Source organism: Perca fluviatilis, chromosome 9, assembly GCF_010015445.1.
Source record: "Perca fluviatilis chromosome 9, GENO_Pfluv_1.0, whole genome shotgun sequence".
NCBI classification, from domain to species: domain Eukaryota; kingdom Metazoa; phylum Chordata; class Actinopteri; order Perciformes; family Percidae; genus Perca; species Perca fluviatilis.
The window spans coordinates 25,653,274-25,680,678 of NC_053120.1; the positions used below are offsets into that span (position 1 = coordinate 25,653,274).

Below are 27,405 nucleotides of genomic sequence, written 5' to 3' on the forward strand. Positions count from 1 at the left end.
TAAGATTCTTATCAAATAAACATTTTGTCATTAGGATAAGAACATTTTTTGAACTCTGTATATTAGTCAAAGTAGGCTAAACTCATAAAAGTCTAATTATTAATTATTATTATTATTAGAATAAAATAGAATGCCTTTTATTGTCATTATACACATACGACGAGATTGCAGCAACTCATTTCCCAGTGTCAACATGTACCTAAGAGAAATGTAACATGTAATAATATAAGTAGTGCAGAAGAAAGGTGTAAGGTGCACAGTTCATTGGAAACAGTATTCAGTCAAAAATCATAGTCTTCCTCAGTGGATGGAGACATGGGAAGCTTCATAAAAAGGTAGTGCGTGGTGAACCTCTTATTTATTTATTTATTTGAAGACGACACGTGTCTTGGTCTTATACACAATAATTCTACATGATGTATGACGACGATGATAATAATACACTAGGAAATGAAATAAAGTAAGAAAAGTCACTATGAACACAAACATTCAGTCTTTGTAGAAAACGTTATAAGTAAAAGTGATCCGGAACTGTATTTGTGGTCACAAATTGCTTCCGCATAACGAGAGGACGGAAATATTTAGCTGTGACACACAAAGCTCTTGCGTTTCCGGCCAGCTCAGCGCCTCAGCCCTGTGGTGTTGTCAGTTTACAGCCTCTGCCAAACCCAGTCTCAGTTTACCTGGAACATTTTTAGTGGGCAGCGGAACCGGACATCGCGGAGAGATGGTGCTGCTGACGATGATCGCTCGGCTGGCTGACGGACTGCCGTTAGCCGCTTCAATGCAGGAGGACGAGCAGGTTAAAATTTCCGCTTCTTTTTTGCCAGCTGTCGGTTTGCTGTTATCACTGCACAGGCTTCTGCTGTAAACGCCTCTAAGTTGTTATAGTGACACGTTAGCTAACGTTTACTGGCTAACGTTACTGTAGGCCTGCCTGTCTCTACACAGAGCCAGCATTTTATTTACCTAAAGCAACTGAGTCATTCCTCAGAGTGCTTACAGAACAGGCTCCCTGTGTTTCAACCCTGACCTTATTCATATGCTGCATACTCATTTGAGCATTGCATAACTTCACCTGTAAGTTTCAAAGGGTAAACACAGTCCAATTTAGGTCTTTAAAAATATTTTTTTCCACAGTCAGAGATGTCTGTGTTGTACCAAACACAGAGGGCTGCAGTTAAAACATGCTCATTATATATTTATCTTGTCCTATAGATATCTATACTGTATGAATGTTCGCCGATAGGTAAAGGTTTGACATGAAAAATGTGAAAAAACCCATACAAAATGTGTCCACCAGAGATTACCGACATGGTTATTTCTTAACTGTAAAATGATCTTGCTTACAATTTATCGATAACTAAATCTGGCAGAGTGGTTCAGGTGCAACGTCCCTGGTTTACTGCATTTCATACACCTGTCAACTGAAATGGCCAGTTAGCTCAGTTGGTAGAGCAGGCACACATATATTGAGGTTGTTTCCTCGACGCTGAAGGTCCAAGGTTCGAGTCCGACCTGTGACGGTTTCCTGCATGTCTTCCCCCTCTCTGTCCCCTTTAATGTCTGAGCTGTCCTATCATAGGCGGAAATGTCCATAAAAATAAAAACCCTCAACTAGAGTGAGAAGGCACAAACAAACTTAACATATGCAAATGTTAAATGGATGGCATTGTAACATGTTAAGTTGGTTTATTATGTTTGAGCATGACTTACCAGGAGTCTAACATCTTTCCCTCACTCTCTTGTTTGCTTTCATAAAGGGAAGTGAAAAGGTTTGTTGTGTCTCTGCTCGCTGCTTCAACATCATGCGTGTATCTGTGATGCTACAGTGTTGCTGTAAAGGATCTATCATTTGCTAGAGTCAACATCACCCAGGAAATGAATACCATCCTCCACCCAAATGCTGACCATAAACAATTCACCACAAACCGTTGGAGTGGCTATTTTTTCCTTAAAAAAACCCCCACATTGCCTTCTGTCTCAGTTGTAGCATCACACTGCTGAGTCTGTCTGTAGTCTTTTGTGCCAACTATTTATTTCCAGCATACTGTACAGGGCAAGAAATTAACACCATCAAGGAAATTAGTGTGAAATCTAGACTGTAGGTGGTTGCTATTTTTGTCTGTCTTGACAAACACTTAAACAAATAAACTAATATTTTTGCCATTTTGTCTTTTCTGGTGCTAAAATCGTGACATTTGCTCTACATGCAAATGTCAATTTCTTGCCCTGATGAAACACCGTATTTGCTGTGTGAGATGTGAGTCGCGGTGTAACTGGTGTTGTTATTTCGTCTGTTCAGTTGGGTCGGGACCTTCAGCAGTATCAGAGTCAAGCTAAGCAGCTCTTCAGGAAACTCAACGATCAGAGTCCCACACGCTGCACTTTAGAGGCTGGCTCCATGTCATTTCAGTGAGTATGAAGAAGAACATGAGTACAGTTAAAAATATGATATTGTGATAACATTATATTTCTGGAATTCAGAATTTTCAAACCTTAAAATGCACAGTGCCGCAGAGCACTAAAACAAATCTCCAGTACAATTATTTCTGTAATGGTGTCTTTTCCCATTTTTATGTTCTCCTTGCAGCTATGTTATAGAGAAAGGAGTGTGCTACCTTGTGCTGTGTGAAGCCAGCTTTGCTAAGAAGCTGGCCTTTGCTTACCTTGAAGACCTGCAGGCAGAGTTTCATGAGCAGCATGGAAAGAAGGTCCCCACAGTTTCCCGGCCCTACTCCTTCATTGAATTTGGTAAGAAGAAAAGAGCCAGGAGCAACTGAGTAACCGCTCTCTGGGCTGTTACGTTTAAGCTTGTTTGTTTGTTTCAAATGCATTAGTGACCATAATTATGTTGTATAATATGTATAGTTGTGATGTAAAAAAGTTGGGTATCTACAAATCTGACCTTTTCTCTGCACTGCTTTTGGCAGTTTCACAACAGAGCGTCCAGGCCGATTTTGCTCTTGATTGCGCCGTGGCATTTTATTACTTTCGACCCACTTTTGTTGCATTGCTGGTCAGTTCTGCTTTGAATAACAGTGTCACTCAAATCCCATAGAAAATCAATAGGAGCAAACTCAAATGCCACTCCTCTAGTTTATTATGTTGCTTATTAAATCTATCAGAGAGGGGAATTTGTCTAACACCCAGATGACAGGCAGACTACCAGGACTGTGGAGTTGATAGTCATCTGCAGAACTTATTTAGAGTGTGGCGGGTTTGGTAAATGTCCACTCTCCTCACTCCTGGATATTTACCAAACCCGCCTCACCCGCAAAGCAGCCAGCATTGTGGGTGACCTCACACCACCCCTCACACAGCCTCTTCAGCCTCTTGCCATCTGGAGACGGTACCGAAGCATCTGAGCCTGTTCCACCAGACTGGCAAACAGCTTCATTCCCCAGGCAGTCAGGAAGCTCAACACCATCCGCTCTCTCCCTCCCCTCCCCTCTGCCCCCAAGAACTCTGGACTTTGACCCCCCCACCCCACCCCGATCTGCACTGGCCACTTCATATAAAAGAAGACCCTCAGGAACTCTTTCTTTTATATTGCAAATTTCAAATATCTTCATCTTTAGCTGTCTTTTTTTTATGATCAATTTTTTATTATTTTTATATTTTTGAACACACAACATACAGAACAAACAAATACAATCGAACAGAAACCAAAAACCCTCACCCACCCCCACCCTCTGTGGTCTTGAGGAAAACAAAACAAACCAAAATACAAGAAAACAAGAATCACACCTTGCCTAGTCACTCTCCTCTAATTCTTGTGATGTTGAGGTCATTAGGACTGATACTTGTGCTGCTGCGTTTTTCCATAGGTCTATAGTCGATGACTTGGCTTTGTTAATCCTTGCTGTAGAGAGCTCAAGCATACAAACCCGGCGCCAGACACAAATTCACGGATGGGCATGCAATTATTTTTATGAAATAAATCTCATCATGTAACATTATCTTAATTATCTTCCAAATGAGCATTTAATGAATTCATACAGGTCTACACATATAACAGATTTTATTTGGTATTGAAACAGCATAACAGCAGAGTTACTTAATTTTCACTGCGCTATTGTGCACAACCATCAAGAGGGATAGTCGCATTAGCCTAAATCATGGACAACATTGTGATACAAATAAAAACAGGGAGAATAATGTAGGCCTTGGCAATCATTAAGCATCTTAATCAGGAGTATTAACGTTACATTTTTATTGTGTTTTTGAGGGTGTTTGTTTTACTGTCTCTCAGCCTCTAACATGGGCTACAGGGAGCCAGCATAAAATACAAGCTCACCGTTAGTAGAGCGGCAGGCGACGCTTTGCTGCAGAGTGAAATCTACTCAAAAGGCTGTTCTTCCACTCCTCCCTGAACTTCAGAACTAACGTTACTCCCTGTACTTTCGCCGTCTTTTTCACTTTCTTCCACCAACCTTGGTGTTGGTCGTTGATTAACATTAAGAACGCTGTATATCCATAGCCTTAATTCTCTTTTTAGTTTACATTAAGCTACCTATTCTCCACCAAATTCCCGATAGCTGCCTGACATGCAGGCTACATGTCAATTTCTGTTTTAACCGCATCAGTTTTGACAAACAAATCAAATCCATTTACAATTATTTTAACAAAATTAAGAACAAACACCATTTTATTTTTTATTCATGATTTATGTATATTCAAAACAATATTTCTTTTATAAAAAAAAATTTAAAGACAAAGGTGGGATTGGTGACACGCTTGTCTGCGGGACCGGCCCCGCAAGTAGTTCCACTTTAGGCGGTCAAAAGCCTTTTCCGCGTCCACTGATAAAACTTCTGCCGTTGTTGGGAGGTTTTTGGCTTCTTCTATTACATGAAATAATCTGCGTACATTGTCTGCAGCATGACGCTTGGGTATAAAACCTGATTGTTCGGGGTGGACTAGCTTCTCGATAAAGCACTATAATTGAGAGCCAGGACTAGAGAGGAATAAAGTGCTTAATATCTGTCCCGATGAGGCTGATGGGCCTGTAATTTGAACAATCCGTAGGATCTTTGCCCTTCTTTGGCATAACGGAGATCAGCGCAGTGTTGGTTTGTTGGTGGAAAGTACCCTTCTCTATGCCTAAAGCCCGCCCATAACGCCGGGACTGCAAGCATAACTATGTCCAGAAAATACGCCAACCACTGTTTTATACAAAGCGAGTGGGGGGGGAGCCAGCGCTGAGCTATCATTGGTCACGGTTGATCCAGCTAGCCAGATTTTCTTCTGTCTCCCAAGCAGATGTAATTAGAGTCATTGTTAAGCAACAAAACAATCCGGTCAGTAGGAATTCGACATCCTATCACATCAGATGTTATTGATGTTTTATTCCAAAACTCATGCACGTGTTCACACTCCCAGACCATGTGCAGGAAAGTTCTGGTTTGTTCAGGTTGGCAGAACGTGCAATAGGGAGTAGGAATGGTTTTAGAGACGTAGCTCTTCTGAGGAGTCTAATATGTCCAATGGCATATGTTGAAGTGGATCCGCTCGTGATTTGGGTTTTTGGAAATGTTGTCCCAAACTGTCACCCAATTAATTACGTTACCCTCCAAGCTCAACTCTCGCTCCCATTTCTTTAGTATTGGGAGTTCTCCTACGGATACTTGGATCAGTTTAGCATAAATCCTGGACACTAATCCTCTCACCGGAGAATCGACAAGCCATTTAATGATTGGGTGCATCTCAAGACTGTTCCCCCATGGTACTCCATAACATTTTAGGGCTGATCTTAAGCGAAGGTAAAGGAAGAAGGATGTCCTAGGGACCTCAAAGCTAGCTCTCAGGTCTTCAAAACTTAACATACCTTCGTCATTGAATAGCTGGTCTAGAGTATAAATACCTCTGTCACTCCACTGGTTATAAACAAAAGGTTTGTTACCAGACATTAAGTGTATGTTGTGCCAAATTGGGGTGTTCAAATGCCACTTATTGGAGTAGCGTAGTTGCTCCTCGACCTGTTTAAAGTTGGTCAATGTGTTGGTGATAATAGGGCAATAGGCTAGCATACACTTTTTTTGGACACACACCTGTAAAGTCAAGGTCTTGCAGTCTTAGACTTCAGTGAGGTTTTGCTCTATTTCTCTCCATGGGACTGTAGATGAGGGGTCCATCCACACTCCGAGGGCCCGTAGCTGAAAGGCTCTGTGGTACACTTGAAAGGTTGGGGAGGGCCAGGCCTCCTGTGTTTGTGGTATGTTGCAGGGTAGAGTATTTTAGCCTAGGTTGTTTATTATTCCAAATATACTGCCAAATTAAGGTATCAAGTTTCTTCCAGAAATGTATCGGTGGGGGTAAGGGGATCATTGTACCTAAGAAATTCACACGAGGAACTATGTTCATATTAACAGCAATCCTGGACCGTAGTGATGCCGGCAGTGCAGACCAATTGGCCAGATCCCTTTTGAATACTACTTAATAGTTCATAGTTGTCCTGGACAACTCGCTGTAGGGATGCGTGTATGGTGATGCCCAAATATGTAATTTTGCTTTGGGTTGGTATTGTAACACTACTGGCTGAAGCCACATGCCTGTTATTCAATAAAAGAAGATTAGATTTATTCCAGTTAATTTTATAGCCGGAGATTGAGCCAAATTCGTTGAAGTTCTTAAGAATTTTTGGAATAGAGTCCTCAAGATCAGAAATGTACAACAAAATATCATCCGCAACTAATGATATTGAGCCGCTATTGGATTTAATCAGGACATTACATATTTTATTTTGCCTTGTGACTTGGGCTAATGGTTCAAGAGAGATTGCAAACAGCATGGGGGAGAGCGGGCATCCCTGTTGCGAGCCCCACTTGATGGGAAATGGCTGAGAGTGCAAGCCATTTGTTGAGACTATGGCCGTGGGATTTGCATATAAAGTACGTACCATGTCAATGAATTTGGCCCCCAAACCAAGCCTCTCCATTACTTGCCGCAAGTAGTTCCACTTTAGGCGGTCAAAAGCCTTTTCCGCGTCCACTGATAAAACTGCTGCCGTTGTTGGGAGGTTTTTGGCTTCTTCTATTACATGAAATAATCTGCGTACATTGTCTGCAGCGTGACACTTGGGTATAAAACCTGATTGGTCGGGGTGGACTAGCTTCTCGATAAAGCACTCTAATAGAGAGCCAAGACTAGAGAGGAATAGAGAGCTTAATATCTGTCCCGATGAGGCTGATGGGCCTGTAATTTGAACAATCCGTGGGATCTTTGCCCTTCTTGGCATAACAGAGATCAGCGCAGTGTTGGTTTGTTGGTGGAAAGTACCCTTCTCTATGGCTGAAGTTAAAGCTTGTAAAATAGTAGGTCCTAATATGTCAAAATACTGTAGAAGAAGCTCTGATGGAATTCCATCCAACACCAGTGTTTTTAATGCAGATTTAAGTTCCTCTAGCGTTATAGGTTGAAGCAGTTCTTCTGCCTCCTCTGGGTCAAGAGGTCCTCGGGCATCGAACGCAAAGTCCCACCGCTGTCCTCTGGTTCCTCGCAGCACGGGGCGATCCGTGGATGTAGCACGTCCTCCTCCTCCTCTAATTCCGGCCAGCACTTCCTTCACTGTGCTATATATCACTGAATTTAAGTGCACGTAGCTGCTTCTCCAAGACCCGGTCGATTAATTCCTCCATGTTAGAGAACGTGTCCATATCAGCTGCTCCGTTAGCCACCACTCCATTAGCCACCCACATGCTAGCGAATTTCTCTGAACGAGTAGACAGCCCAGGCGACAACGAGACCTGCTTTTTCGTGCCTGCCGGCGTTTCACCGAGTCACCGTGACAACAGACAAGGTTTTGGCGTCGAAGACAAAGCAATAGACCTGGTTATTTAATGAAAAATGGAGGCAGTTGTCGGAGCTCAGTCTATTGCAACCATTGCGGGTGCCGGTCACGTACTTCTCCTCATCTTTAGTTTTCTGTACTGTTTGATTTTGCCTTACATTTGCACTATTTACAATGTATTACTGTGTGTGTGTGTGTGTGTGTGTGTGTGTGTGTGTGTGTGTGTGTGTGTGTGTGTGTGTGTGTGTGTGTGTGTGTGTGTGTGTGTGTGTGTGTGTGTGTGTGTGTATGTGTGTATGTGTATGTATATATGTATATATATATATATATATATATATATATATATATATATATATATATAAAAATTAATTATGTTTTTTTTAATCATTATTTGTATATATTTCTTATCTTTTATATTATACTTGTTGCACCTGTCCTAATTGCTCTGTATGTCTGGCACATATTGCAGAATTGACTATAAAGTTGACTTGACTTATTTGGTTAAACATTATTAGAAACCCCTCCACATGCTGCCATTAACTGTTTTTATTATTTGTGTTGCTGCCTCACCAGACACCTACATCCAAAAAACCAAGAAGTCGTACATTGACAGCCGAGCACGAAGGAATCTGGGCAGCATCAACACAGAGCTCCAGGACGTACAGAGGATCATGGTGGCTAACATAGAGGAGGTGCTGCAGAGAGGAGAGGCTCTCTCGGGTAAGTCCATGTTAGCTCAGGTCTCTTCGGGTCAAACCGAAGGAAGTGTGTCCCTCTCTCACTGATTGATAAAAGTGAGGAGGGTGATCCGTATTTGATATTTTCCTTATGTGTCTTTCTTCTCCTTTTTCCAATCTCCTCTCTTCTCTTTTGTTTTCAACTCCGGTTCCCTTTCCTCCTGTTTCTCATCCCCGCAGCGCTGGACTCCAAGGCCAGCAACTTGTCCAGCCTGTCGAAGAAGTACAGGAGCGACGCCAAGTATCTGAATACCCGCTCCACCTATGCCAAGCTGGCAGCCGGTGGTGTCTTTTTCATCATGCTCATTGTCTATGTGCGCTTCTGGTGGCTCTGAGAGAGAGAGAAAAGAGAAGAAGTGGAAAATGAGCTGCACAGAGTCTGCAGACACTTAAGAAAAGCTGTCACCTTTGACTAAAAACAGGATCCCTGCTCTTAAAGACTTTGCAGACATACCACCACCCATTTTGTTCTCACTTGTCCATGGATGTGTGATCTGAATATAAATGATGTCATAATGCATAGTTTTATTATTAACAATCATACAGTAATGCGCTAGTGGAAGGAAATGAGTGAATGTGTGCGTGCGTGGGTTGATTGCGCAGTTTATTTGCAGGTGATTAGTTGTGGAGGGAAAATGAAGAGAAACAGAAATGTCCTGTTTTGTGAGTTTCCAAAGCTGTACTGTACTGTACTGTAACAGGACTGATTTAATACGTTTAGTGTTTACTGTCTAATAATACAGAAAAGAGCAAAAAAAAAACTATTTATCCTAAGCACTTCATATGGGTAACTGCGTTCTTTAACATTATAATAGTAGTAGTAGATGGCTTGACGGGCCTTGACTACCCAGTTACAAAAAATTGGAAAACATGGCATTCATTCTTTTAGTTCTTTTAGTTGGCTCAGCAACAAAATAGGAAAAGTAATTAAGTTTTCCTCTTTATGGGATATCCAACATTTATTAGGGGGTCAGACAAGGGGGAGGGTGATGTTTTTTTTTTTTTTTACTTTTTTTGGGCGAGCAGGGGTGGATCATTTAATTTTACTTACCCCAAATTGATATTTCAGCCTTCCCTAGCGAGATGATTTATAATTTTCGTTTTTTAAAGTATGCAATATTCTCAAGACAGTGGTTTAGTATGCACAGTGGGTCATAAAGGTGCCCTTAATAATCTTGTCACAGCTTTATTTCATATTTTCCCATCACAGTCAACTAGCTTGTAGAAATATGGGTAACACTTTACTTGAAGGTATCTACATAAGAGTGACATGACACTGTCATGACACATGAACCCTAACCCTAACTTGTCATGACAAAATGATGACGAATGATACTGTCTGACAGAAGCGTTGTGTCATTAACGTTTATGACTTGTTCATGACACATTGATGACAGTGTCATGTCACTCTTATGTAGATACCTTCAAGTATAGCATAACCGAAATATGTCAATAATGATAAACAAAAAATATGGATATTCATGTTTACGGATAATACTGATTAAATGAGCTCTACCAGCAGTAGTTCCTCCCCTTCACTTTAGCATTCATCAAAACAAAAAGTTAAATGTGTCACATCAAGCTGGCCTATGTCGTAATTCAAGTGCAGCCTATTAGTATCTCTTTATTCTAAAATAGAGAGTGGCTGGAATATTCATACTCCCTTTATTGCACCGTGGCTGTGTGGACCCGCACCTTTCTGTTAGCAGGCATATAAAAAAAAAAATTAAAAAAAGTATGTCTTGTTGAAGATGCCTTTTTATTTTGTGTAAAGTTTCCACATCTAGACTCAATTTAAAAGTGGACTAAGGCTGAGAGACACAGGTACTCACGGCTGAAAAGGACACCTTCTCTTTTTCTGTTCTGTCTGCTATCTATGAATAAAATCATTTGCACAAAGCACGCTTCCTCTCTGTCAGAGGACCTTGAGTTGACCTGATGATTATCAAATGTTCTTCAACTGGGTAGGCAAATAGAGATGCTTGCATTATACAGTTCTCTCTGTTGGTTAAGCCATTTATGCTGAATATTTCCTAATATATTATTAGCATTATTAAGAATATTCCCTGGGGGTCTAGTGGTTAGGATTCGGCACTCTCGCCTCACTCAAAATTTCCCTCAGGATGAATAAAGTATCTAACTATTGCAGGACTGCAAATTGCCACCGGTTTTTATTCTAAACCTGTTCCTAGACTATTGAAATGCAAAAGTAAGTTATTTGGCTTATCAAAGACAGAAATTTGATAGTTCAGCACTTAGCATTTAGAATTTTTTTTATAACTTGTTATTTAAACCGTGAGATTTAACCTTTAAGAGGTTTTCCTATGACTGTCTGAGTAATATACAGTATGCAAAACACTTCCAGGAAAACAGCTCCCTTTATATAAAATGGGGGAAAACGTAAATTAAAAACAGAAACTCAGTGACTCAGAGGGCACTTCCAGGTAGCCAAAGGCTGTTGGTTTCACTTCCACAGCTATTGTTTAAAATACAGATTTTCCAGAAATACTTTGACTTTACCCCTTGTGCTACTTCATGGTGTTTGCCACTAGGGACACAGTCTGGTGATACCACTCTTGGCCAGCAGGTGGAGTGCTTTGCTCACTGTTGCAAAAAAAGAATTAGGCTCAAAATCTCCCTGACTTGCAATTTCAGCTGCTGACAGTGGCCTTCTGCTAGCTGAGCTCCAAATCATACGGTAGTTTTAAAGGACTGAAAAATATAGGTTGCAGTTTCTGGGGTAAGAGTTAAAGAAAAACCCAGACTGTTGCAGATACACTTTACATGACATATAGAGAACATAACAGTAAATGCAACTACTACTACCATTGTAAGCTTCCAGAGCTGCAAAGCTGACTCCTCAACTTGAGGTAGAACAGGAAATGTCAAAAAAAGAAATGAGAAGCAGCAGAGGGTAGCGTGCCAAAACCAACCACAGGGCACAGGGTAACCTTTTCACCTCTTAAGGGTGTGTGTATTTGTTAGTTTGGCCTCAGTTGTGATAAAAAGTTATCTTTCTTGTAATCTTGTTATCCCAGAACAGCTTTCATTACTTGAAAGATGCTTTTTTGCAGACCTTCCTTTTTATTAACGGTCTTTGTTGTAGATTACTACTGGCTTGCAATTATGTCTCTGCATGCTGCAGAGATGGCAAAATTACTCACTTCTCGTACTCAAATTGAGGTACAGATACTTATGTTAAAAAATACTCTGGTAAAAGTAGAAGTAATGATTTAACTTCTTTACTCGAGTAAAAGTAACAAAGTACAGGCTTGGAAATTTACATGACAACCATTTTTTATGCAGAGCTACCTGGACCACACTAATGTTACTAGAGTGCAAGCTGAGAAACTTCAGTGGACATGGAAAAAGGCTCTTTATATGCAATTGGCTACATTTTAAATGGATGTCTGCCAATAGGCCTAAAACATCACATATATGATTATTGTGACAGAGACTGGGACTCCAGGTTAATAAGATTCTGACTGAGTAGCAAGATATGAATTCAATTGTGATTCTGTGAGAATTCACAGATCCAGTTTCTCTTTTTTTAATCTTCCCCTTAACATTTAAAGGAATCTACATGTATGTGCGTGTGCTCAAATATGGCTTCTGGAAAGAAAATAAAGGATGAAATATGAATTGCTAAACAGACATTAATTTAGAAGTTCCCCATACTTTATGCCGCCAAATCTGTCGAGTCGTCTTGTAGCGGTGCATCATTAGATTGAATTCAGTATTGATGACGCAAAAAATAATAGCGGTAACTCCACTGAAATTATTTGAAACTAAAGTAACGAGCCAATTTTGTAAAATGTAAGGATTAGAAAGTACCGATATTCGTGTTAAAAATGTAAGGAGTAAAAGTAAAAAGTTGGCACAAAAATAAATAGTAAAGTAAAAATATCTCAAAAATCTACTTGAGTACAGTAACGAAGTATTTGTACTTTGTTACTTCCTATCTCTGGCATGCTGTCGTGTGTGACACTGCCCATATTTACAGCCTTCTCTACCCTGTCTTCTCTACCCTGTCTTCCATTTTTCTGTTGCATACATATGTTTGTAAATAATGTTCATTTAACTGAATGGTTTCTTGTTATTCGTAATCTCCCAGATGTCTAAACTTGATAACGGTGTCTTTTCTTCCCCCCTGCCTCGAGTCATTCAAAGGGCATAAGAGTTCCTTCAAATATCGGTTCGTATTTTTGTGAAGTCAAAAACAAGGAAGAGAAAGAAACTAGAGTACCACATAGTTAAGGAATAAATGTTTATGTCACAGTGATTAAAGAGAGGACAACATACCTCTCTCTCACTCCAGCACTTTCTCTCCTTCCTCTGCACGTTACCATAGCAGCGAGTGTGTGACAGTCATGTGAAAACGAAGCTGATTGGATTAAAATACTTTGTGTGATCAAGGGTCAGGAATACACCGCATGTACTAAACACACTCGTAGCCACACACACACACAAAAGGTTGCCGTGCCTTCAGTTTTAAAGAACAATACAGTACATGTGCCGTGTAGGCCACTCTTGCCAACTCATATTACTGTATCTTGATTACATTTCCTGTCAGACACAGACATAACCATAAGACCGTCCACCCACACACTCGACTTCTCCTGAGTCTTGTGTAACCTTGAAGAAAAAGGACATTAAAACACCTTCAGCAACTTCCTTTCAAAGTCACTGGAACAGTCGAGCATGCAAATTCAGACAAGCAAAAGAGAGTTTCAGTCATGTTTCCAGCAAAGTGACTTCCACACGTTAGCTTTTAACTTTTTCTGTAACAGCAAAGACACCATGCTCAGTTGCAAATTCATTGATTGTTCCACAGTGTTGGCCATGTCCACTGAACTCCGGACGTCATTAATACCCGAGGGTGAGTAGACCTCCATCTCTGACAGGATGTGACAAAAAAAAAACACCCTCAGACAATTTAATTAGCACGCTAAAAATCACTGGGTTAAATACTGACCTAGTTTGGATCAGTAAGGCACTGACACAACACTGGGTTAATTTTCTCTAGTTTTAACATATTCCATACAGTCTGGTTTTAACCATTGTTCAACACAACAAGCATGCAAGCAAGTCTTACCTTGGTCTAAATCAATGACGTTTCATTTACGGGATAGTTCCGGTGCCGCCGGAAGTTCCGCCGGATGTCCCCCACTTTCCGCTTTCTTTGAGATAACTTTGAACTCCGGTCGGATCGAGCAACATTAACCGGCACCTCTGAGCAGTGTTACATGCTGAAAATGGCAAGTTTTGAGGAACATTTGGTTTGTGCAACAAGGCAGGCCTGCTTGGTTTGTTTGGGGAATGATTGTAAAGATTCACAAAGGATTTGTTTACGGCACTTCTCTAACTGGGACGTTTTGGGGCCCACAAATTACGTTTAAACATGTCTCCAGCTAATTTAAATAGCTCACGTTACTGTATTGTGTGAACAGTTAACTTAATTAAATATCGTATGTGGCGTTTTCTTTCGTGGGTTCCACCAAAACAAGTTCCTTCTCAAGACTTTGCAGAGCCACCGTCGCCGCATCCGCAGCTTAGCGCCGCCCAAGACGATTGTGATTGGCTTAAAGGAATGCAAACAGCCCCTGACCGTTTTTTCTCCTATCCGGGAAAGTTGTATGGAAGGGCCAGACCTTCCTCCGCAGCGCTGTGGAGATAGGTCTTGCAATGCAAGACTAGTTTTACCTTAAAAATGGCACAAATTATTTGTTAGTTGCACAAAACTGCAAAGGATACATGCATTATTAACAATCAACAACAAATAGGCCTAGTGACATGAAAGTTTAAAAGACCTACTATTGTAAAGATCCTATATTCTCTTGTTTTTGGCGCTTCCTTTACCTCATTTCCTTTTCTCTCCTTATGCTTCCACCTGTCACCCCTAATTACCTGATTGAGTTCACCTGGTCACTCCTTACTAAAGACTGCACTCAGTCACTCTCACCTTTAAATTGGGCGGCAGCTGATTAACCAGCCCATGTGTGTTTTGTTTGTACTCCTTACCATTTGCACCACTATTTTGAGAGGAAATAAACCTTTGTTAAGTGGAGTGTTAAGTTCCTGGCTCCTGCATTCTAACCGAAGCCTCATGATGATAGCACTCAAAAAATGAACCCTCCTCCTTGACAGCCACAGTAGATTATTAAGTAGGGCTGGGCGATATGGAGAAAATCAAATATCACAATATTTTTGACCAAATACCTCGATATCGATACCGCAACGATATTGTAGGGTTGACTATTGTTGCTTTCACAAAATATTTACACAATGAGATCTTTGATAAATAATCATCACTAATGTGGATATAATGACTAAGTGGGTAAAGGCAAATAATAGAACCGTTGAAACAGTCGGGTAAGTTCAGAAAATAATATGTAATGCAGCCTTTAAAACCAGGAAAAGACAACACTTATGCCATATTATATACGATATCCAAAATCTAAGACGATATCTAGTCTCATATCACAATATTGATATAATGTTGATATATTGCCCAGCTCTATTATAAAGGTTCACAACCTTTGTTTATTTATTTAACCAAAGAGTCTACAGCCATGCTAACATATCTGTGAGGCTGTACGTAAACACAGCAGTGCTTTGAGCTAAATGCCAACATCAACATGCTATGCCACAGTAAGATGTGGACCACAAGGGAAGTTGTGTCCATCTAGTCATCTGTAATGGCCATGATAAAATAAAGAAACGTGTTCCATCCCATATCAAACCAGCTTCCCAGCTCATCCCAGCTGCTTCCCTGTCTCTTCCCCTTCATCCTCTTCCCTCAACCTCCCGTCTGATCCAATCAGAGCAAAGGGAAGCTGTGGAGACAGCAGCTGTATGGCAGAGGAGAGGGTCATAAAACGCAGAAGGCCGAAAGAGGAAGTCAAGGGAGCTAGTGAGTTATTGCCCCCCAAACGTACACACCGGGCCCTGGGAACCGGGAACTTCTCACAGGGGGGGTCAGTGTGGAGTGTTTTCCACAGGCCTGGACCTGCTCTGCACTCTGTGTGTTCTTTATCACCTCATCACAGACCAACGATGACCCCTCACACCTTGCTGTCATAATACTGCACGAGTCTATTTAAAAAAGAGAAGACCTTTAACTCTGTAATAAACTGAAGTAATAAATGATCCTTTTTTTCCCAGCACCACATATATACCCACGCCTCACATTGAGCGCTAGGATTTCCCTTTAGGTGTGTATGAATATGCCATAAACATAAACAGGATATAAGGTGGGAAGAGAGAAATGTGAGAGAAAGTGAAAAAGAGGAGGATCAAAAGATACACTGTGAGAGATGCTTTGTACAGAGTCACGACTTAATGCCTGGAAACACACCTCTGCAATATTGAATTGCCCCAGATTAATATTTATAAGTACAGTAAAGGCTGAATAATCTTTTTCAAATCTTTCTCTCATTTCCCATTATCTATTTATTCCTTCAAACAGCTAACATTGTTGGTTTATTAATAGTGTCCTTTCTGACACACACACACACACACACACACACACACACACACACACACACACACACACACACACACACACACACACACACACACACAAAAATGCAGGGTTGTGCCTGTGAGAAAGTGAGGACTCGAGTGTGAATTCCAGTCATGCCTGTCTTTTAGCAGCTTGTGAATTTATGACACAATTAACCCTGGAAGATATGTCGAGCACACTCGCTTTACACTCTCTATAACTTTCAGCATGTGAGTTAAACACAAACATGCAGAGAAACATGGTCTGCACACATATGTTATGAATTGAGAATGGAGAAAATGGTAAAAGTACTGGAAAAGGCTCAACCAGGTAGAGATGCAAGTCTTTATCCTGCGTCACGCTTCAGATTTATGCATAACACATAGTTCATGTTTTTTTTACCCCTTGCATGTCCACGTTTCATATGATTTGAATCTTCTTTCCAGTTCATGTTAGTTTTGTCTATATTTTGTTATATATTTGTTATTTTAAGGCAAAATAAAACCAAACCAATCATTCATGCACTTGATCACTGTTTTTTTTTAGTTTTTTTTACTATCATTTCTCCTCTCTATTCTGTCCCTGCTGTTCTCATCCAGTCTGTGTGGTAAACATCATGGACTGTGGCAGATTAGTTTTGACCTACTGCACCCCTTGGGCCTCAGGAAAAGGGGTCCAAATGTGCGTGTCAGTATTTTTTATGTTTATGTTTTGTGTGCATACATCTGTGCTTAAATGTGCATCCCTTAATGTATATATGTTGAGATGACCTTGGGTGGGAGTTGGCAGGACTGAATCACTGAGACCTTTCTCGAAACCAAATATCACCAGCAGTGGATTACACGCAGAGGCCATGGTGTCAACGTCAGGTCCTCTATAACTCCTTTTAACTAAATCAGTCTCACCAACTTCCCCCATCTAAACATACACCAACCCTTGATGCAGTCAACAACAACCACAAGTGTCCATTTCAAGCAGTTTTTTCTCATAAGATCATTTTAAAAAGCTATTGTTTTATCTTTAACTTTGGTGAAGGCTGTTTTGTGCCTTGTCACATTTGTTGCAATATAGTTCAGGGGTTAGGTTACACAAGAGTCATATGTTAATTTTGGCTTAAACTGACCATAATTTCCACATTAAATAACATTTGTTGTAATATTTGTGCCTTCCTCACTGAATTGTGCTTCAGGAGGTACCAAACTGTCAACATGACATCGAGACTTCGCTTAAACATACACGCCACTTGGATGCTCTATGGAAAAGAGCGTTGGAAGCTGTTAACTCCTCCTCTAGCTGTGCCGGACTCTCTGTTATCCAATTTAAAGTACTCTTTAGACTGCATTATAGCAAAGACAAACTCTTCAAACTTTATCCAGATAGGACTACTGAAGCTTGTGACAGATGCTCTCTGACGCCGTGCAATCTGACACACATGTTCTGGACACGCTCTAAATTATCTAACTATTGGCAATCTTTTTTTACATCTATTTCTGACATCCTAGGTATATCGGTTAGTCCTTCGCCACAGATAGCCATTTTTGGGGAGCCTCCTTGTGACCACATCTTTGCAGAAAAATGTTCTAGCTTTTGCATCCTTGGTTGCGTGTAGGAAAATTCTCCTCTTATGGAAATCCTCCCAGCCACCTTCCTTTAAAGCTTGGCTAGACAATATGTTATTCCTACTAAAACTGGAGAAAATCAAATTCAGCCTCAGAGGCCGTCCCGAGAAGTTTTATTCACACTGGAAACCACTACTTGATGATGTTGACAAACTCCCTGCTACTGAAATGTCCCCCTGATTCTAAGCCCACACCTTGCCTGGTCTACCGACTCCCTCCTCCCCCTTAGATAGGACCTCCATGGGCAGCAGACAACCTAGGTTACATCCTCTTATTTATTTTATTATTATTATTTACTTTATTTTATTTGTTTATATATTTATTTATTGCTTTTGAGATGTAAGGGTCTCTGGAATGGGTGGGATAGAAAAATGTAAATGTGACTCTGCGGATGTATTGTTTACTGCAATTGTGAATCAATAAAAATATAATACAAAAAAAAAAACATATCGTGTATCGTTATCTGTACGCATTTTGAGCTATCCGCGTGTATGTCTACACTGTATACGGCAGACGGCAGTCTGCAACGTCACAGCTTAAACATACACTCCACTTTCTAAAGCCACGTGGCGTGTTATCACGAGGCTACGTGTTATCGCGAGGCTACGGTTGGGTTTAGGAAACGTGACGCACGGGTTGGGTTTAGGAAAAGAAGAACCGGTTGGGTTTTGGAAAAGAAGAACAGGGTTGGGTTTAGGAAAAGAACAAACGTGGAAAGGAAACGTCACACGGGACACGATCCCCGCTCTCCTGGGTGAAAGTCCTGTGCTTTATCCATCCTCCACTCCGACCAACCTCCCTATGCGGATTTTCGCCTTTTCATACTCCTCACTATGGCGTCAATTCACACGCAATCGTAAGGTAATGTAAGTCAATGGAGGCCAAATGGCGTTGATAACACGCTAAAAAGCAAGTATGCATCTTGCTAACATGGCAATAATGGCATATGAATTGCCGTGTCAAACATACGCCACTTCATGAGATCAGTCTGAAACTGTAGAGAACACTCAAAATGTCTTTTGTGGAATTGATGTTTTCATGAGTCAAGAGAAGTGTTGAACCATTCAGTTGCTGTGTGTTTGCATGCTCAGATATTTCAAAATGTACACCCTTATCTTATTTTTAGCTCCATATTTGCTTCCTGCAGCAGACAGTAAAACTATATTCATCCCTGAAGCACAGTTTGAGAGGTTTGATGAATGTTTGCTCTCCTCAAATGAGAATATTGTATGCATGAGTGCCTGTGTGTATTTTTGTGTTTTGAAAACCCTATCAACTTATTTAAAATCTGTTTCCTAGTCATTGCCACAGTAATACCTAAAGGTATTACAAACTATTGTGTTGCCTTGTCCTCTGCACACATCTAAGTCAAATTTAAACTGTCCTCAAACATCTGAATACTGTGGCTCAAGGATAATTGAGAGCACCAGCAGTGATAACACAGAGTGTACAAGGCTAATATGCCAATTATGCATGAGATTGTCCTGAAGTTGTTTGTGACTGAGGGAGTTGGGAAGCGGTGTTATGTATGTATGCGTGTGTGTGGAGTATAAACCTTGCAGAACCCAGATGACACTGTCGGGGCCATTATTTTCCCACAGTGCAATATAAATAGCCTGCTAGTGTGGGGTGACGGTGGGCAGGCAGGGGCGCTCAAGGGAGGATCCCATCTACACACAACCACACATTCCCGTCCACCTGGCCCTGCCAGAGCCCTAGGTCACTTACAGGATGGGTTTTCTCACACACACACACGCACACACACACACACACACACACACACACACACACACACACACACACACACACACACGTCCCTCCTCCTCACACCTTTCCTCTATCACCTGTTTCCTCACCTCTTTGCCAACTCCCCTTTTCTCCTCATCAGGGACCCCTTGGCTGAGGTCTCTGCCCACATCACGCTTGGTCACATCGTGCCCGCGCACTCGCTGACTTTCCACCTTTGACCACTGTGGAACGCCATGACGCACACATTCACTCGCACACACTGTCTTGGTTTCTCACACCAACATACTTACAAAAGCCCTGCTGTCCTCAAGGAAGTTGACAACTTCCAAACGCTACTTTAGTCTAACATACACATTTATATCCAAAGCTACGGGATATCAAACAGCTAATGATATCTGCTGGTGATGGCGTTACAATTTGTGTGATAGGGGTTTACAAAGTGATTCGTCAGCTTGACAATTAATCAAATAATTGCACAAACTCAGCTCAATCGTAATAGACTTTATGGTAAATACGTTTTGAGAGATTATATGCAATGATTACACTATAAAAGTACACCTTTTATGTATGGCTAATCTGCAGCACAACTTCTATCTCAATATTTTACAATAAAACCGAGGCCAGTAGAAAGAATTTGCACACGTATGTTTACTTCCCACCAAGTAAATGATTACACTGATTTAGTGTGGGTTTGTGTGCTTTTTTAAATTATGTGCACATTATATGCTCCGATGTTGACATTTGACTCATATAACCTCAAGTTCACACAGGAAAATTATTTACTGTTATTAAATACATGGAAACCCTTGAATCAGCTCTGTATCTCTCTGTAAATTATAACACCATGTGGGTTCTCATGTTGATGACCCCGCTCTTGTGGCCAAACTTCTGCTGTTGATGATTTTGTCATGGAGATCTGAAACTCAACTGCTCTGATATGCTCTTAGATATGCTCCTACTACTTGTTATCATCGTCACGGTCACAGAGCAGAACATTGCCTTCCAACTCCGCTGATTTCATTCAAGCCTTTACTCAATACATCTAGGGCTGTGACGGTATAGTTTTTTTCTTACCGCGGTGAAGAAGCAACGTATCACCGCGGTATGGCGGTTAACCGCAACTCCCTTACGAGAGTAGGCCTAGCGTAAGTTAGAGCGAGAATGGCTGGGTGCCTTAAGTCAGCCCCTCCAGAAAAACGTGATTATGCGATTGCATAATTCAATGCATAATCAGCCAAAGTCCGCATATTTATGCAGGGGCCACATTTTTTCAAATATGCCGCACTTTCGCCGCATAAATTGCCGATTTCCGCGCAAAATATGCGGGGCGTGCGTGATTTCATAATCCCCGCATTTTTGTTGCAAAAAAAGTCACATATATCTTAGCAGAAAGTTGAAAAATGTTGCGTTTTACTTCCCACGTCATTTTCCCCTGTTGCCATGGGAACGTTATGAAGTGACGTAATGACCCGACGTGAACATCATCGAAAAGCAGGGTGTTGGGTGAATACATTTTTTTCTCTTTTTCATCAAGCCGTTTTTGCAAGTTCCCGCAATTTTTGCAAGTTCCCGCAATTTTTGCAAGTTACCGCAATTTCATCGCATAAAATTGCATAAATATCCTGCATATTCCATTGCATTTTTTAAGAAAACGTGCCGCATAATCAAGGATTTTTGCCCGCAACAATTACAAAAAAAACTCTGCATTTTTCTGGAAGGACTGTTAAGCGAGTGACGTCAGTGCCCGTGTGGTCGCGCAAGGAGAGCGAGCGGTAACGGAGAGCAGCGTACGAGTGCTGCTGTGAGGAAAAGAGAAAGGAAAAAGAGTTAGCAAAGTTGTTGTAAAATGAGTTAAAAGTGAACAATAAAACAACAAGCTAGAGCTCCTCAAGACAAGGTGGCTTTTATCTATTGTCAATACTGCCGGTTAAGTGAATGGCGTTACCCCCGAAAAAACATTGGCTTAAACCTTACAACATATGTTGCAGCCATAGACTGTAGCCTATAAAAAGATTGCAGCACAGTGTTACCATTTCAGCTCAATGTGAGAGTCTTGCTGAGTTTTGCTGTCATTTAGGGCCACACTGGTGTCTCTCATATCCGTTGATCCATTCCACAGACAGTTCAGAAAGCTCTTTTGTCAATAAAGTAAAATATGAATAAAATTGTTCTCCGACAATGCCGAGTGCAGCCCGTCTAGCAGCTGAGCAGTCGGAGAACAGAGAGGGCGACTCGGCAGTTCGCTAACTTGTTGCTCTCTCTACCAATATAAGCCGCTCTGTTTTAGGCTACGAAACGTGCATGCAGGCTGAAATTCAACCGTGCTGTTTTATCGGGATAAAGCTATAAACAGAAGGAAACTCCGCTAGCTGCTAGCCTAATGTGTGGTGTTGACGGTGACAAGCTCAGAATCGCGGTAGGCGTCATGTGACCGCGGTATTGCGGTAATGCGGTAACTGTCCCAGCCCTAAATACATCCACAAGTCTTTTAGTCTATTACAAGAAGGGGGCACATGTAACACAAATGTAAAGCTGTCTGTGGGCTGTCAGGTGAAGTGAAAAAAAGGAGGTGATAATCAACCCTAAATATACCCCCTTTAGCTTCCTGTCCCCCGGATCTGCTTACACAGTAAAGAAGACATTAGATAGACGATGCTTCCGTCTTGACGAGGGCACGGGGGTGGGGGGGCTTCAAAACTTCACACCCAAAGCTTGAGGTTCATGAATGCTCATCTCAGCAAAGCCAGCACAACATGCCTGCTGGTCAACACTTGTGTTAACTAAACCTGATCTCAGTGGAGCATAAATTGCTGCTTTAAAGGTTAACAGTTTGCAAAATGCTATGGTGCAAAAAGCAGTGATTATAAGTATGAAGTGTCTCTGAAGTGCATAGAAGCATCCAGAACCAAGAACAAAGCCTGCCTCAGTTTATACGACTGTGTATGCTAGCAAATCAGTTGCCACAGCTGGGAAAAGTAAATCAGTCCCTGCCACTACTAATTATAGAAAGGCATCATATATACACTTCATCCTGACTCTCCTGCCTGCCGTCTTAGAACGTAAAGGCCGGGGTGACTTCTTCTTGGATTACAGGCACCGATTCGGTTTCCCATGGCTATCACGTTGGGGGAAGATGGTGTGTTTATGGTTAAGGGGAGCGCATAAGAACATGCACACACCCTCATACTTTCTAGTGTAATCAGTCATTACTATCTGCCCCTCTGAACACCATGTTCTGCAGTATAAATCTACCGGCTGACAGCTGGAGTCACCCTGACTGATGAGCTCCAAATCAGTGTGAAGAGCCCCAACGTTGATGAAAGCAGCTCTCTCAACAGCGTGGCAGAGGCTGATGGCTCTGATCCAGGCCAAGTTGTATTACTTCTCTCTGTGGTATACCTGAAATACAAAGAACTTATACGGATGTGCTGTATTAAAGCTAATGTTCTGATGACATTGATTTCCTTTGATTCCTGACAGTACTGCATTTACTGCTAAAGAAACAGATTTTTTTTACGTGGTTTGTAAATGTGTCCAGTACAAACAAAGCTATAATTATGTAATCTACTTGTATTACCTGATAAACTCGAGGGGTTGTTGATGTATTTAATACAAAGGTGGTTCAAAGGGATTTAAAGCATCGATGAGACCAAGCGTCTCCAACAGTTTGCTTGTTTGTCCTTTTTTGAAACTGTGTCAGACTTCTGTGGTAGAAGCCTTTCATCAGCGCAATGGCAAGGAGGAACTAATCAGCGTGTTCTGCTCACTAGGCAGATCCACACCCTTTCTCACCCCGTCTTCCCCCCAAACTACAGAGGCGCACATCTGGAGTGACATCATTAGGAAAACAGTGCTGCAGACAAAAGTGATCCTCTGATGTGATTTATATCACGTTACTATTGGCTCACCGTGAAATGAGAGAATTATTGAAGTGCAGTAGAAGAATTCTGAATTTAATTTACAACCTTACAATCTTTTGACAAAACAAAAATGCAACTCAGAAAGCGTTGCATCTGTGGCAGTGGATTGATATGTTTTGTTGAAAGATAGAAAGATAAGAAGAATAAGCAAACACCAGTTGTGGTTGATCAACAAAAACAGCATCTGACCAAATGCCTGAACAGCGTTTGTACTGGTGCCAGCACCTGACACCCAACCACGCAATGGCGAGCAAGAGCTTGACATTGGCCACAGCAACAAAGCGTTGTCAGTACGGACTCCTGAGGAGATCAATTTGCTCCCCCCAGTTCCAGGCCTCTCAGCAGGGTTGAATAGAGGACAGAGGGCCGGTCAGAGCAGCAGGAGGCTCTGCAATGTTTCTCTAACGGGGTGTAAAGACAAACAAATCACTGGGATGAGAAGTGGTCTTGTTATTGGGATGAGCCAGTGACTTACACCTGGATCATTAAGGCCGATAAGACATAATTAGTTTGGGATTAATGTGGTCACTAACAGTTTATAAAGCCAGTGTGTGTGTGTGTGTGTGTGTGTGTGTGTGTGTGTGTGTGTGTGTGTGTGTGTGTTCCGTCTGTGCATGAGTGAACGAGTTTGTGTTGAGGGTTCACTTGTGTTTCAGATGTTATTACTAAAGTACGACCTTGTGCTTCAGAAAAATAAAACAATAATATGAAAAAAAAAAGGATGAACTATTGTAAAATGCTTTGCTTCTGGTAAGCAACGAGGAAAATGTTTCATTATGCAAGCTACTGACGACTTCCAAATTTAACCTCACCTGTATGCTAACTGGGGCTGCAGCTTTATTGATTCGTCGGATGATTCTTTTCTCTGTTAATCCAGAAAATATGCAAATAGTTTGAAAAATGCCATAATTTCCCAGAGACACCTTCAAATGTTTTTTTTCCTTCCATTTTCACATATGAGAATGATTTTTGAATTTTTGCTTGAAAAATTATCAATCAAATCAAAATAGTTGCCCATTAATTTTCTGTTGATTAATTGCCTCTAGTGATAACAAAATGATAAAAGAAAATACATTGAAAACTACGTTATAGTAATGTCTTTCTTTTGAAAAAGAATGACATTACTATAATATGTATTGGAAAACTCCATTCTTCCCTTAGGCTACATTATTAAGTTGTTTTTAATTTTATTTGAATATGACTCTTAAAGATCTCCCCACCAAAATAGTCCTATGACAATATTTAACTTGTGGACTCAAACTATTGCAGAACTTAATCTGCACCAGTAGTGACTAACCCGAAACCTGTATTTTTTAAAAGCTGGAGCAACGCAAACTTGATTTACTCACATCTAGGCTATTATTCCTTCATTCACAGTAGGCTACCAAATTCATATTGTATGGATCTTAAACCACAACAAACATGCAAAGTTAGGTGGTTTTGGTGATCGCTGGAAGTCATTTTACCCACCTTTTTGTCTGCCTTTACAGTTTTTCAAAGTCAAGCTTCTCATGACCATAAATTACCTGAAAACATCGTAGACCTGAACCCTGGGACGCAGCTTGGCATGAATAGTTCTAGCCATGAAAAAAACAAGCAAGTAAAGAGTGGGCGTTCAAAGACATATCGGGGGAAAAAACGTGCAGTTCATGGGAGAAAAGAAAAAAAACATTGAACGGGTTAATTTTGAGTCATACCAGGCTCCGAGAAGTAGAAAAATGAGAAAAAATTCCTCCGCCGCGACGACACAGAGAAAGAAAACTTTAACTTCTAGTGCATTTTGACGTGGTGTCCGGGATAATATGAACGGGTATATCGAGTAATACGAATTTTCTAAAGCGGTAACAAACACTCTAATTGAGATATAAGCTTTTAACACGTTTTTACCATCTTTTCACCCTGTCGCTAGATCTCTGCTGACTTCAGCGGAAGGATATGGATTTTTGTTTCTTCACTCTCAGTGACTTTAGTGACTGGTGAGCGTAGAGGTGGGAGGCTTTTTCGGTGGCGTGTCTGACTAATAGAAGTTAAATTGTGTATTTAACGTAACGGCTCGTAGAACACATGTAACAAATTACTGAAATGTTGTAATTTGGCGCTACAAGTAGTTTTTCCCTTCTTAATTGCGTGTGAGCCATTTCCAACAAGACTTTTTTGAGAACTTACCGTCCCGGGAGACAGCTCAACTTTGGGCTGGCGACCTTATGTGGATTTTACAGAAAATATGGAGCAGATCCCCGGTTTCTCCTCGGGCAAATCACTAGTCTTTGTCTTCTGCTTCATTCACCTCTCTTTGGGTAAGTTGTTGGTTATGATGAAGCGCTATTGTTATTTTCTAATAATTCATAACTTGTCATCACGTTTTGTTGCCTCTGCATCTGCGAGACACGGGGCAGACATAGATAGCATCTCTACACACCGCTTGTACACTTGTCTGACTGAAGTTAGCTAGGTGAGTTTCTTTGAAAAGGTTAACGTAACTTTTGTAAAAAAAAAAAAAAAAAAAAAAAGCAATGCCTGTTCCTGAAAGTATTTATGTATGCAAGGCTGAAAGCATTGTGCGGTGATTGTTTCGTTCTTTCTGCATTTGGAGAGGAACTTATGTCTCAAAACATACGCTAGCCAACGTAATGTGACTTTGATAAAACTTTATCCTCCTTATAGGGGTTGAGTGAGTCACATACTCACCTGTTTGTTTCTATGTTATCACTACTATTACATTATTAATACCTTTGCTGGACCATTTTCACATAGTTTAAAAGACTAGAAATGGATGGATCATCACTATAAGTGAAGCTAACATCGTGCTGTGTCTAATTCAAAGGGTTAAGGTCTGGTTGATATGGATACTGTGGCAGTCCTGCTGCTATTGACTGTTCAATCTGAGCCGAGTTGCACCGCTGGCCAGATGTTGAACAGCGAGAGCAAGAGAAAGAATTCAAAATGGACACTTAACCATGTTAAGGCTGCCCTGCTGAATTAAGAGAGCTGACATTGATGAGTGAGAAGATAAATGTAGATTTTAAGGCAGATATCCACCAATATCTTTATTGGTAAGTTTCACGAGGAAACCAACTTTTTTTCCCTTCACGAGACCTTAGGCTACCTATGTATAACATCAATAGCACTGCCAGTTACTAGGGTTTGACCACCCTGCAGTTCAGAACTTTGGGTCAGTGGTCAAGTCAGTGCACAGCACACTCTGCAAATGCTCTAAAATGTGGATTTATAATAAAGGAATGTGTGTATAAATTGAGAAATATTTGTGATTTTCTTAGAGATGACCTACATGTAATCAGGCACCTGCACTGTTCATTTGTCATCACATTGCTAGCAGTGTCTATGTGTATTTAACATAGCATATTTAGGGACAACTGGTTTACTTTCTAGTGCAGTCTTTAATTAAGCACTGATGAGTGTCCGCTAATTGGAGTCCAATAGCAGGTCCTAAAACACTTAGGTCTTGGGTCAGCTCACAGTGATTAGGAAGTACTCAGATGAATGAAATGTTCTCTTGCATTGAAATTTCAAAATCCAACATGCTAAAATATAGAAAAGCACATGTTATAAACATTTGACTGACATTGTGCATGTTTGTTTCTCCATGACTTGTAGTGATTTGCATTTTAGTCTGAGATTATGGCAAAGATGTTCTGCACATACAAAGTTGTTTTCTGTTAGATTACTCTGATTAAGATAAGATAACACTTGCATGTTTAATTTCCTGAGGATCAGAAATTTATGAATGTAATGTTGAAAACTTCATTTGGAGTGTGCTTTGTTTATATGACCTTGTTTACAAATTTCTTTCTCAGCAATTTAAAATTTGTTTCTTTTATACGTATGTGTGTTTGCTCTTAGAAATGTGCAATATGACACAGCCTGCAGCCTTTTAATGGTGCCAAGGCAGTGAAACTGATTTCAGCTCACATGTTTTTCTTTTTTTTGCCTTTTTAGCTCAGAGTTGATACATGTAGTCTTGCTATTCTTTCTCACGTTTTTTTCACGGACTATATAGGTGACTTTTGAACAGAGAAGTTACACAAAAGAAGAAAAGACAATGTGAAAGTGCTGCAGGCAGTAC

The 27,405-nt window shown here is 40.8% G+C and overlaps 2 protein-coding genes across 3 annotated transcripts in view; both read left to right on the forward strand.

Moving 5' to 3' along the window:
* The first annotated feature begins 588 nt into the window (after nucleotides 1-588).
* sec22bb (SEC22 homolog B, vesicle trafficking protein b) lies at nucleotides 589-10,431 on the forward strand. 2 transcript variants are annotated; one of them, XM_039811880.1, is made up of 6 exons: nucleotides 589-802; nucleotides 1,764-1,775; nucleotides 2,306-2,415; nucleotides 2,594-2,754; nucleotides 8,366-8,512; nucleotides 8,710-10,431. In XM_039811880.1, the coding sequence occupies exons 1-6, from the start codon at nucleotides 728-730 to the stop codon at nucleotides 8,862-8,864; spliced, it is 660 nt and encodes a 219-aa protein (XP_039667814.1). In that variant the 5' UTR covers nucleotides 589-727; the 3' UTR covers nucleotides 8,865-10,431. The 2 variants fall into 2 exon arrangements, with proteins under 2 accessions (XP_039667814.1, XP_039667815.1); XM_039811881.1 differs by lacking the exon at nucleotides 1,764-1,775.
* Nucleotides 10,432-25,262: 14,831 nt separating this feature from the next.
* Nucleotides 25,263-27,405, forward strand: part of notch2 (notch receptor 2) — a 50,941-nt gene continuing 48,798 nt past the window's right edge. Inside the window, 1 exon segment of the mRNA XM_039810898.1 lies at nucleotides 25,263-25,618. Within this exon segment, the coding sequence (XP_039666832.1) occupies nucleotides 25,546-25,618 (73 nt within the window). The 5' untranslated portion in view covers nucleotides 25,263-25,545.